The sequence below is a fragment of the Cygnus atratus genome, chromosome 4 (assembly GCF_013377495.2).
Source record: "Cygnus atratus isolate AKBS03 ecotype Queensland, Australia chromosome 4, CAtr_DNAZoo_HiC_assembly, whole genome shotgun sequence".
NCBI lineage: Eukaryota > Metazoa > Chordata > Aves > Anseriformes > Anatidae > Cygnus > Cygnus atratus.
In genome coordinates, this window is record NC_066365.1 from 75,266,155 (window position 1) to 75,279,948 (window position 13,794).

The 13,794-nt window shown below is 37.9% G+C and overlaps 1 protein-coding gene and 1 non-coding gene across 2 annotated transcripts in view; one reads left to right on the top strand and one right to left on the bottom strand.

Moving 5' to 3' along the window:
- Nucleotides 1-13,794, bottom strand: part of DNAAF9 (dynein axonemal assembly factor 9) — a 74,547-nt gene that overhangs the window by 20,891 nt on the left and 39,862 nt on the right. The window contains 7 exon segments of the mRNA XM_035547192.2: nt 162-320; nt 1,629-1,717; nt 3,530-3,647; nt 3,910-4,008; nt 4,215-4,303; nt 7,876-8,022; nt 11,359-11,462. Of these exon segments, the coding sequence (XP_035403085.2) occupies nt 162-320; nt 1,629-1,717; nt 3,530-3,647; nt 3,910-4,008; nt 4,215-4,303; nt 7,876-8,022; nt 11,359-11,462 (805 nt within the window).
- Nucleotides 12,020-12,102, top strand: TRNAL-CAG (transfer RNA leucine (anticodon CAG)). The gene has a single exon. It is a non-coding gene; the product is annotated as a tRNA-Leu (tRNA).

The following is a 13,794-nucleotide window of genomic DNA, read 5'->3' on the forward strand; positions in this document are numbered from 1 at the left end:
GAAAGTTTAGTGCATACATAAAATAGAATTAACAAAGAATCACACTTTAGCACAGAAACTTGACCGCTTCAGAGTGACAAGAGGTTTAAAAATGCCTTGGAAACATAAAGGGAACAGAAAATCCCCTATTCTATCCGACAGTTCGAAGTTCTAACATTTACCCTTGCAAGACCACTAAGAGCCGCTTGTTCTTTCTAGCATAAGTGGACTGACGGACACTGGGGTTTTGCCGAGCCTCCAGGACACTGGAGAGATAACGCTGAAAGTGTGCTGCACTGAAACATTCAGGACTATCCATAGTCTGCCGATAAACTATCCATCTACAACAGAAAACAAGGAAAAAGTTAGAAATATTATGTAATAAAACTCTATTTACTTCTTGTTTTGAACCAATGACCAAACCCAACAATGACAAGCCCCAAGACTCCACATTTCTCATACCACGTGCGAGAGAGAAATTTACTTGGCTTTCAGCATAAGCACATTCCTCAGACTACTGCCAAAAGGGTTTGTGGTTTTTCATTGCCTTTTTTTTTTTTTTTTTAAATAAAACAATGTTCAACAGCTTCTTCAAAGCAGCACATCATACGAGCAATTTTGATCTTTGTTGGTGATGCAGTAAACAAAACTTAGATTCATGTAATTTAAGACTGGGCATGAAAGTATTTCACTGCAAAAATAAAAGTAATTATGACATTTGTGGGAAAACGTAATGTTCTGTAATACATACTACATCTCATTCAAAAACCACCTTACGTTTGCCTTGAAGAGAGCCACTAAGATATTCCAAATCAACTTGCTAACACCAAGACATCAAGTTAAAAGTAATACAACAGAACAGTCCAGAACCTTAATAAGATTAAACTCTACGGTGTTTGGCTGTAAGATTTAGAAGGATAAGAATTTTGATTTTCCAGAACAAAGAGCTGTATCAACACACAGTATGGTAAATTCCTACAGCGGATTTATCTTATTGTCATGCAACACGTGTCCTGAATATATCTCCTGCAAGTGTAGAATATAAACTAGATCAGATTTTAAAATGTTGTAGTAAGGACCATTAGTATAGTGTTTTCCCCAAGAAGAAAAATGCATTTTAGACTCGCTACCACACAAGTTAATAAATGGAAGCTGTTCAACTGTTTCCTTCAGATTTCGACAAGACCTTTCCCATGCTTAAGACAAGATTCATTTGGCCCTTCTAAGATTATTCTCAACTATCTGTAGCATCAGTGGTAGCTCCACACTTGTCATAGCTCTGTAACGATACCTCTGGTATTCTTAATATGGAATATCAAGAAGAAATCTTTTTTTTTTTCCTTCTCTAAATGTCTAGTATCTAAAATCAAATCTGTCTGGCATAACACAGTTAACTGAGATACCTTAAATAATAGAAATGTGCTCATTTAATGCCTCCCCATAGAAAACTGACCCTACGCTGTGCTACGTAGAACTATTTAAAGTACCTCATAATATTTACTGAATGTACCCTTATAATACATCTGATTACAAATCAGAAACCAGGATACTTAAATTATTTTTTTTTTTTTTAATTCGTTCATGTTCAGTAGTTCTTTGATTGTAAGTAAGACCACTGCTTTGGACTGTAAAACCAGAACTATACGAACCTTCCATGCTCCTTGTTAAAAGTTACAAGAAAAGCACACAGATCGCTGCTGCGACATCCTGGAAGACCTGTTATAATGGTGATAACAACCTAAAACACAAGAAACAGAAGGGGACAACTTAAAAGACTAGAAGAAATAAGCTAGCACCATAAAAAGGTCCTAGCACCATATATAAGGCTCTCTACCTCCATAAAACTTGAAGTCCGAACAGAAAATTAAGTGACACTAACCCACAGAAACAACAAGAAAGTGAACAAGACAACTGTAAAAACATCTGCACGATCACTAAGTTATTACGTCTTTATAAAATGATGTATTACCTTGTTTGTCATACCTTAAATATAATTAAAGGATAATTAACAAATAGAGCAGATAGTATTATCAAAGCCTTTACATTAGAACCTAGTCTGAAGTGTAAGTCTTAACATGAGACAAAACACTGCAGCAGACCAACAGGTTCCATTTCCTGTGATGAAGAGGGTACATCCAAAGACATACAACAGTATTTGAGCAAAGTGGTTCCAAGGAAGTGATGCCTTATTTTGGACAGTCTTAACTGTTGAACACAAACAGCAGTTCCAAGTTTCTGATGCTGAGCCCAGTGTGTTATATCCAAAATTTATTACAGATTTAAGCAAAGGTGCAGGCAGCTTTGAGTAGGGTTGGGAAGAGGCTGCACAGTAACAGCTCCAACATGCCAACAGCTTTTCTGCATAAAGCACCCCTGTTGCCATTATGTGCATTCTTTGTGGTGTTGAAGGAGGGATCAGAGCAAAGAAACAGTGAGAAGCCAAAGCACATACAGTTCTATATTACATGCTGGAATATGATACAGAGGTAAGCATATGACCTCTGGAAACATGGCTAAAAACAATTCTGTGCTATGCTGAACTTGATTAAGGAAGATTATGTCACATTGGTAACCACCCCGCACACTGCGTATCATCCTAATATAAAGGGACAAATTACCTCTTCCATTTTCTAACTGAAGTATAGCTGAAGATAGCCATCTGCAGGTTATTTGTATCCTATCCTCAAAATCACTTTTGGATGCTAACAGACAATGAGTAGGCATAATAATACAGATAGAGAAGTAACTCAAAAAAAATCAGTTTGCATGTTTTATAGAAATTGGTATAACGTTATAGATTTTTTTTTTAAGACATTTAAATGAACCTTAAAATCAGATTTAAGAACACTAAGGGTTTACTTATTAATACTTAAGTGTCAGTATGGTCTCTGAAAGAGACCCCAGGAAATAAGACTGCTACTACATTGCAATATTTGAAGAGAAAGACCGTATTTCTGCTGCTTTGGTTTTTTTGCTTACAACAGCTTTCAAATGCTGGAAAGTTACAAGGAAATTATTTCTCTGAAAATGCTATTTAAAGCACCCCTTAAGTTTGATGATTGTTGTTGCCCCTATAAAGAACAGGGTGTTCTACAGATAATATCAGCAAATGTTAAATATCATGTACTACCTCTATGCTATTTAAAGGTCTTATGTTGCAGAGAACAAGTCAGTTAAATTATTCAGCAATTCATAAAAACAAACTACTGCTTCAGGGCTAAAATCTCTGGACATTAGAGAAAACTGCTCAGTTGTGAAGCTCTACTGTTCGTTTTCTGTCCCTGTTTCACCAGACTGAAGGGTCACTGGCACTTCCAAAACATTGTTTAAACAAAATTAAGTAACGTAAACAGGAAAACAAGACAGAGCAATTTATTCTAAGAAACAGACTTGAAACACATTCAGTATGAACTGGAGCAGTAGGCATAGCTAAACGCACACCACGATGCATGTCAGTATTCAATTACCTGCAATGGAACCAGTAACAGCCAGAATATTTGGTAAACACTCTGTGCTAGGGATAGAAAGTATTGTTGCACTGCTTTCTTACCTTATCACTTTCTGCTTTGCTCTCAGGAATGATTTCTGACTCTTGCAATAAAATAGGAAGATGTGCTCTCATTATCGGCTCGCGACTGACGCTGCTGACAGTAAAATGCTGCACAAACCTTTCAAAAAATAAAAGTTTTTTTTTTTTTTGTAAATAAAAGACTTCATTCATATAAATAGCTGGGAAATTACTAAAATAAAATTGTTAAAAGGTCAAACAAAGGCTTCCTAGTGAGGAAATAATTCATCTCAGAGTAAAAATACCTAGTGTGAAGACAGACTTATTTAATAAGCAGTTTTTAGATGATGATTACATACAACAAAATATTTTTGTACCATTCTGTCAACCCTAATCCCTTGGAAATAAAAATAATTTCTCACCTCTCTAATTCTGGGAGGGCAGCAGATATTTTCAGTTCACTGCATCTTTCCCCAGAAGGAAAAGACAAATAATTAAATAGCTTCTGACCACTGGAATGTCTGAAAAGAAGCAAAAAAAAATTGGTTAGTTGAAACAAAAAGCCTAGAAGTTTTCCTTCTTTAAGTCAGATGTCTACATAACTAGCACAAAAAAAGTGAGTGTCGCACTAAGAATGCAGAGATTCCTTTTTAAAACGTTATCAAAAACTGAATCTGATGGTAGCACACAGTTAACATGGAATTACACTTAAGCAGCATGAACTTACAGTCTCTTCTGTGCCACTGACAGAAATTCTTCTTGGACAACTCTTAAACATAATCCTGAGTTTCTCTGGTTTTGCCATGAAGAGAAAACCTGTAACAAACCAGACCTACTTGTAAGTGTCATTATTTTGGAAATTTTTTATTTTTTGAATTTAAGAATGACTTTTATTCACTTAAAAATACATTTATCTTATCCAGTCATTAAAATAATATTTCACAATATTAGTTTTGCTGAAAATATTCAAAATATGGAAGAATTCTCTACAGATCTGATCTGAAAACGTCAGCTATATTGGAACTACTTGAAGAAATAACTTTACTAAACAGTCTGGTTTCACATGCGTCTTTTAGTCATAGTATTTCTTTACTAGAAATGGGAGGTATTTATAGTCCAACAGCAGTGTATTAATTCAGTTCCTGCTGTACAACTCCTCTAAGTATTGTTGTAGTTTTCATTAGGTAAGATTACAGCAATCGTATTTCTAGAAATTTAAGAAAAATTCTCTTTCTATGCAAGAGAAAAAGGAGGCATTCGTTTCTCTGGGGAACAACATTTGGCTCACATCCTACTGCTCTAGCCAAGTCACATTAATATGAATGGCATTCTGAACCTAGAAATCAGATTCAGATGAATCACACAGTATTTAAGTGTTCAGTATTTCCCTTCTTTTAGTAAGTCAAGGCAACAGCCATTGTCATTTTTCGCAATTATTTTCTGCAAGACGCAACAATCGAGGAGGGACAAGACTGCTTTCCAACAACAAATCGGCATCCTAAATACAAGGGTACTGAGATAAAAAACATTAAAATAAAATAAACTTTTGATATTAACAAAGACAGCATTGCTCATGTAGAATGAGCCACGCAACCAAACAAATAACCACTTCAAAACTAAGGCAAATGCCTACAAGGGATGGAAAGAAGGACTGATAAACAGAAAAAACATTACTTAGAAGTCAAAGTGCTAGGGATAAAGCAAAAACATAGGTCAGACCGAGCCAGAACTTGAACAGGAAATCGACAAAACTGGAAAGCGTCCTTTTTGTACGACTTCAAGGAAAAAAAGAAAAAAGCTGCTCTTCGTATATCCCAAAACCTAATCAAAGTCACGTCAACTTTCCATTACAGTGGAGATGTGAAAGGCACTTTCCTGTCTTTGCAAGATCTTCAGACCAGATTCTATTCCTGTGTGCTCACAATCTTGCAACCAACATTGCAGTTACAAAGAATTTGATACACTCAGATCTGGAGGGATGGGTAATTGCCATTTCCTATTTCAAGGAGGCTTGAAATAATTAAGTTATAGTTCTAGTGAGTCTGCTAAGTGAGGTATCCTGTCATATGACTGGAGAAGACTAAAACCTCTATCTGTATTTCAGTGAATCTTTGCAGCTACAGGTCTGTAAAGCAACTATTAAGTCTACGCAACTTCAGTGTTATGCAGAGATTTAGATAAAATTTTGGAGGAAAACAATAAATACCTGTAGTTAGACGCTAACAAAATATAATACTTGACTGGCATGGCTTACACAGCAAGGAACACTTGGTCTTACGGCTAGTCTTCATTCATGTGATAGTAGCTCCTAGACAAACGACACGGTTCATCTGCTTGAACATGAGCAAAGCAACTGGTATGGTGCCAGCCAGTTGAGAAACTGCAACTTAGCTGCTTAGTGAATGCTCCAAAACACCATCCATAAGGGATTTGGCAAGAACTGAATTGACAGCATTGTAGGGAAACTAAGTTGGGAGACAGTCGCACAGCACTATGATGTTTTACAGAAAAAGTCTAACAAATGAGAACAGAAGAAACAGAAAAATGTGAAGAAGGTAAGAAGGTAAGAATGAACACTCAAACTTCTGGAATCAGATGGACAGTCAGAGGGTATCAGAAGGGAAGGACCTGAAGGTGTTTCTCAAAAAAAAAAAAAAACACACACCAAGAACTGTTAATTCAAGGCAGCAGGGCAAAGCAAAGGCAAATGAAGGATAACTGAACTTTTTCTGAAGATAACTAATACTGCATCTATACAAAAACCAAATACCCTCATATATAATACTGCACACAATATTGAATATCTGTAGCCAAAAACAAAAACAAAAGAACTATTATAATGATCAGAGGAAAAGAGAACATTTTATAATAATAGACTAAAAAGGATCTGGTTTTATTTTGTCAGACCAAATAAGCCAGAAAGAATAGGTCTGAAATCTCTGAACAGCTCAAGCATTTCCATTGGGAAAACAAAATAAAAGCAGGTATAAAAGTAGAATTTCTAGCCTATTTTATTAGGTCAAGAGCAAAATATTCACAACCACTCACATAGTTGAACAGTGGGAGGACTCTAAACACTTAAGATAAAAGGCGAAATTTTATGGAATCATTAATGCTACCAGTGGGGACTGTACTCACTGAGCTAGGTGGTCTTTTCCAGTCCTGGGCTACAATCACATACTAAAACCCTTGCAAAGTCCTAAAATCTCCAGGCTCATTTCCTCAAAAGTGCTATTGTTATAAAGTTTTGTTTATTAAAAGCGCCTCTGCATTACAATGCATGAAGCCAACCTACTCGGAGAATAATACAATGCCATATGGGATACTTAAAGACTTAAACAAAACTTCCCTAAGGATCACGATCCAAATGTGTCTAACCACAAAAAAACACAATGGAACCTCTGCCACTGCATACAATTGCTGTAGCCAATTATACACCAGTACTACATTTAAAATGCAACTACTAGAAAACAAGCTTTTAGAGCAATCGCTGACTTCAGAATACAAAACGAAAGCACATGGTGACCATTAAACATAAGCTACACAATCACTACAAATACACACAAAGTTTCTCACACATGCAAGTTCCTAAGATCAGGAGCAATCGTGCTCCTGGGAAGGACTACACGGAACTGCTATCGGTCACATAGAAAACCCAAGTTTCTGGATGGAAAAGAGCCTCTGGAGGTCTCCAGACCAATCTTCTGCTCCTAGCAGGACTACTGCTGGCAGCACAGATCAGATCAGTGCAATGGATTTATCCAGCCAAGTTTTCAAAATCTTCAAAAGTGGAGACTAAGTTTCTGGGTGGCCTGCTCCAGTGCTGAACCACCCAACCTCTTGCTGAAAAGTACCCTCCTAACATCCAATCTGAACCTTCAAAGTTGCAGTGTATAGTTACTGCCCCTTGTAATCTGCCACTAATGAAAGAAGTTCGTTGCAACAGTCCTTGCTACAGTCATTAACTGCTACATCTTGGTTCTGTATGAAAGATGAAGCAGCCTCAAAATCACAGCAACCTCCTTCCATATCTTCTATCAATACCATACAACTTCATAGAGGTTTTCAATGTTCTTCTAACCTGTTGCTCCCTCAGTACTAATTGCTTCTTCTCCTTTCCAAACCATGCTGGTGCACTGAGATACAGGAAAAGGTTTTGCTTGTGAAGAATGAGGTAAGAAAGATCTCATACTTCAAACTTTTCTGAACCTACTTATCAGATGACAAGCTGATCTAACATAAGAAGGAATATACTCTTTTTTTTTTTTTTATAAACACAAATATAATTAGTTTACTCGGACATTAACATTTACCCTTGCCTCTCATCTGAAACACAAAGAATAAGTGTTTGGGGTGGGCTAAAAAATTGCTATCTTTATTTACTTTACCTGTGAATAAAAAGCTTTATAAATCTTCGTTTTGGGGAAAAGTGCAATCATCAAAAAGTTATCTCGGGTATGGAATTCAATTGGTAGATGAGTAAGCAAGGAGCTTTTGAAGTCTATAAAGAGAGCAGCAACAATACTGGTTGAATCCTAGAAAAAGAAGAAACAGGGCAATTTATAAATAACAGTTATTGAAAGTGGAAAAAAAAGGCTTAATATATTATGACTATAACAGTTCTTTTCTGACCTATACTACTTGGCTTGGCATGCATAAAGATCTGAAGGTTCATTAGCTTGCATATCGCTGGTACGGCGAATAATCACCTGCCGTACTTCTCAGTTTCTACTTTGCAGCTATTAGCAATATTGTACACTTCAAAGAAAACCCCTGAGATTGTCCATATATGCTTTGAATCCTCAAAAACCAAAAGACATACAAAAAACATTTGTATTTTAATATCTACTCCTTTACCCCCTTCTTTTCCCTCCACCACCAAAACCTAGAACTTTAGGCCTTTCCTCTACTAACTGCTAATGCATAACAGAGCCACCTTTATCTATACCTGTACATCTCCTGACACAAGTTCCTTAGAAGAACAAATTGAATCTATCAGTAAAAACATTAGAAGGATGGTATGGTACTACTGCAAACTTTCATACCACTCTCTTCAGGTTCTGACCTGAAAGAAGCCCCACTGCCAGCAGGTACATCTGTCAGGCCCAGAACTGAAGATGTGGGCTGCTCCCATGTTGAAGCGTCCCGTTTCTCTCAGATTCTACAAGGAACACGAACTCCACTGAACCTGTTGCTTCTTCACCAACAGAAAGCTGAAGGCTTCAAAACCAGTCTCTCTCAGAAGCATTGAACAGAGATTATCTAATTTTTCCTTCTAAGAAAACAAGAGTGGCCCTGGACTTTCTGGATTTCGAGATAGGCATTAATGTACAACTTGGCAGGATGATCGAGTGTTTCATGCTCAAGTTTCAACCTGCAACTCTCTTCACACCAAAATACTGGACACAGAGCACAACCCAACAGTGTGAAACATCCCTGGAAAATAGGGGTTCCGTTACTCGGTGTACAAATCAGAATTTGAGTAACATCCATCTTGGACATAGAGAAAGAACCCTACTTCCTGATTTTAGAGGAAAGCTCCAAATGGGGAACATTTACATAAGAATCGGTATCAATTAAGAAACATTTGCAAATGGAACCTCCACCCTTCGCTGACTCAGGGATTAATTATGAAAGTAATCTTCAAGTCACTGAGGTTACTGAAGAACAAAAATGTTTTGAGAGAACAACTTCTCCTAAGAGGAGATGACTTTTAGCTCATGGCCCACAGACCCCAGGTCCTGTGGGATAACTGGAAGACTTAATGAAGACTGAAGTATGAAAACTCATACATACTGCAATCTGCATATGAAAAAGCACAACAGAACATGTTCCTCCTCCTGGAAAATGTTTAGCATGCCACAAACTGAAAAAGGCTGAAAATATACATCAATATTCCCCACAGACGTACGGTTAAAAGAATTAATTTCCAAGTTTTACAAGATGTTAATTCTGTTATGAAATCTAAGTATTACTTAATATTTGTTCAGTTGATAATAAATGACCAAAATGAATATTGGATTCAGGTACTTACAAGCTTCAATCCCTGTCTTAAATAACACTCTAAAACCAAGCATACAGCATCTAATCTTTATACAATAAAGATGCTTAGGTAAAATTTCGGCTACAAAAGAGAAAGAAATAAACCTGGGAATTTAGAGACTGGGCGACAATGTAGTCTGTTGGATTTATTTATTTTTAACTTCCTAGGATGGCTGGTGCTAGGCTGGAATGCAGACCAGTACTGCCTTACATCCCGGCGATGTATGTTTGGTTGTACCAAGATTGCGATGGGATGGTTATTGCTCACAAAACTGTGCCATGAATGTCTAAAGCAATCTACCCTACCCTCTATGCACTGGATGCCTGTGAGCTCCGAGGACTTCAGGAGTTTAAGTGGCAGCTAGGCACCTGGATTCTCGGAATAGAGAAATTTGCAGCATGTGTTGGAAGCAGAAATACATTTTCAAGTCAAAAAGAGGAGCATCGAGCAGGCATCATGAGACAGCTGCTAAGAAACCGTACTCTGCATCGCTTAAAGTCTCTGTATTTTTTATTTTAATCCTAGCATTATCATTTACTTTCCATCAATATTGTTGCTGCAATAACTTTCAGCAAAAGCATAACAATTAGCCTTCTTCTCCTGTCACTTAACGTTTAAACTCTCCACCCTTGTATTATGCCTAGTCAGTTAAACAATAAAATACTCTGTCAAGGTTTAGCTTTACACAAAAATCTGGCGTCGGTTCAAGAATGATAGCCAGGTCCCATAAATAGCTAGTTTTACGAAAGTGAGTGTCTTGAGTCAAACAATAGAAGGAAGGTCAGCGTTAAAATAGCTTCTTAAACTACCACTGGGCAATTAATATGATATACAAGAAAAGGCAGCTAAGGTAAGATTCTCTTCACTCATCTCAATTGAATAGCACTTTTATTGTATTTTACTGTTTTCCTCCATTATACGATGAAATTACAGCTACACAATGCTTTCTGGAGGTCACTAAGCAAATGTGTAATGCTGTACCTGAACAAAATAGAAACTAAAGGAAATAATTTTTTTTGTGTGCGCGCTTAGGAAACAATAACCAAAATAATGTCTTTTCCATCCTGAAAAAGTGATAGCTAACCCAGTGTGCCTGCCTTGAAGAGGAAAAAAAAGAAAAAAGCTGAGTTGCCATCATCATCCTGGCTCAATTCCCACTGAGCTAAAACACCGAACTATTAGCATGGCAACTTCACAAAGCTGAGTGAAGAGATACTAAGCTGATCAGTCATATACTTTTGTGATTCCTAACACTGGCTTTTACTGAAATTACTTGGAATATGTATAGTTACAAGCAGCATGCCTCTCCATCTCATCTCTCAGCCTGGAAAAGGTGAACCAGTCACTCCCTTCACCCTGTCAGCTACACAGTGCTCTACGACAGGAGACAGACACTGCTCGTGACCTCCCCAGAGATAAGAGGTACACTGCCACGAACGTTTGGTTGAAGGTTAAATATATTTTGAATAGAACGCAGCATTTTGCTATCTAATACGCTGTAGGACTTCACAATGCCTCGAACTTTTCTCTACCCATCACTTAAGACCACTAGACATTTTATGAAAGCTATGTTCTGCAGTTCTTCTAATAAAAAGCAATTTTACAGACTATTAAGAACACTAATATAAAATTCTGTCCTTGGAGTTTAGCTAATCAATAATTGGTTTGGCTACCCAACACAAAAACGGTAGATATTTGCATCAGTTATTAGTTTTACACAGGCTTATAAAAATTCAACTGAAATTAAACACTTTGCATTATTAACATACAAGTAATTCTGAAAATTTGATAAAAAGTTTGCGATAGTAGGAACAAACAGAACACTCACCCCATCATAGAGACAAAGGGAATTCATATGGTCCTTTGAAATGGAAATGCTGCCATGGTGGGGGTCAGAAAAGAGAATACCATCTGAGAAGAAGTACAGTTTGCCTAAAATGTGAAAGAAAAAGGTAGCTGAGGTGCGTACCAATATTTCAACATCATATGACAGATGAATGCCTCTTTCTCAGGAAGAATCTATGCTCTTGCACAATTTTGTCATACTTAACATAGAACACATTTGAGTGAAGATCTGCAATAGCTTCTAGCCAGCATTTAGAGCGCAGTTATCTGCTCTTCACTGGATCTCACTATCCACTATCAAGGGCAGGAATCGTGACTATGATTACATTTGCTTTAATCTTACCCCTGAAGCCCACTTACCATAAATACTGTGGTTCATTTTTTAGGGTTGGGGGAAAGGGGGGGAAGGTGGTCAGACTTCCAGCGAAGAGCCAACATATTAGCACAAACCACGCAGACAGCAAAAAAAAATCTCAGACAACAGTTTGCCTTTACTCTCTCATCAAGATAGAGTTGAAAACAGAAAAAACTTTTACCAGCAGACTTGCCTGTCCTTGCACACGCCCAGAACCACCTGTTTACACAGATCCCCCGTATGCGCTGCCATAAATCCTTGCTCACTGCTTCCCTTGCACAGCAGCACAGTCAGGATGGCCGAGTGGTCTAAGGCGCTGCGTTCAGGTCGCAGTCTCCCCTGGAGGCGTGGGTTCGAATCCCACTTCTGACAACTTGCTATTTTCTTCAGGAGCCTCCTGGGCATGGGGCTGGGCACCCTGCTCGGGGGGTGCTGCTGAGGCAGAGGTTGGACCAGAGGGATCTGGGGTCCCTGGGCCCACCTCAGCCACTCTGAGATCCTCAGAGACAACTGTTTCTGGGCTAGCAATTTCCCTGGAAGCTACTGGCTTACGGCTGAGAGAGACACAGAGTTCATTTTATCTCCTTTTTTCTTGACACTTTGGCTCTTAGCAAATCTGATGACCAGGGAAAGCAGCTGGAAAAATGAGAAGCAGCAAGGCTCAGTGGTATAACAGAAAGAATATTCCAAAGCTTTACGAAGTGACATTAGCAAAAAGCTAATTTCTGACAGTCCTAAGAAAGCCATAAACGGAAGACTAAGTAGGGGCTGCCAGCTGGACCTATGCTACCAGTGCTAGACCAAGCATTAAAAGCAGGATCACATCCCATACAGGCAAGCATGTGAGACAGCAAAAAGGATAGGGAAAGGTAAAACAAAGCAGCTTTACTCAGAGCCGAGCTCTAAGAAAAAGCAAAGCTCAGCAGCAGAACACCTACAAGATACAGCTAAACTTGATTGTACATCCAGCTCAATCAAATAATGCTTTGAAGAAACAATAAAAAAGGAAGGCAAAGAACTAAGACGTTTTCCTCTTGAAACGGCAACTCAGTAAGATCTTCAAAACAGTTCAAGTTCTAATACTGAAAAGAAGCTTGGTAAGAAATCAGAGTAAGTAAGTGATTTCAACAGTTACCAAAAAAAATGCTGTTAGCTACAAATGCAACAGTTTTAGAGTGAACTTTCTAAAACCCTGCTGCAAAGACAACTACTCTTGTAACACACAGACACTACTGTTGTAAGCAGAGCAATCACAAATTTGAGGTCCATATTCAAAGTAAAATGGAGAGAACCTAGGCGTCAACAAATCCACCACATTGTCCAAATAACTAGAAAGTTTCACAGAGATAAGACAGATGTGGAGGTTTCACAGTCTATGTAGACAAGAATTTCATTGCTGACAAAGGGCTCACAAAATTCAAAATGCACAACACAGGTGGTATTCTGTTGGCCGAGGACAAAAAATGGCCAAACACAACATTAGGAATACATTTCTGCCAAATTTCACAGAACATCCCATTGACAAATCCTGAGAAATGGGGAAAAAAGCAGGAAGATTAGATACATTAATTCTTCTCTAAAAGGAAAGAAAGCCAAAAAGAATAGTGGTCAATCTAAACCAATATTGCCCCCTTTAACATTAAGTCAGTAAATTATATCAAGAACAACTCGATATACCATTTGTATATTTTTCACAAGTCACGAAAAAAATCACAAGAGAGGCAATTTAATTGGTACGAGCGATTGACTTGGTAAAGTTCACCCCACAAAATTCCAGAAAACATTAGACGTGTTAGCATACTAAGGAAGAGGTTTAACAGCCCAATTTTATTCCACGAACTTTAGTCACGGATGTAAAGCTTATTACAGCAAGACAAATGACAGAGAGAAGGAGTGCCTGTGTGACAGCATCTTTTTCACCTCGCCTTGCCAGACTAGATGGCTGCAGCCCCAGCAGAGCCCAAATTGGAGCACAGCAAACCATCTTGCAGCACACATGAAAGGGAACGAGATCAAGTTCATTTTCACTTGACACCTGAGAAAATATCTCACTCGTTGAAGTGT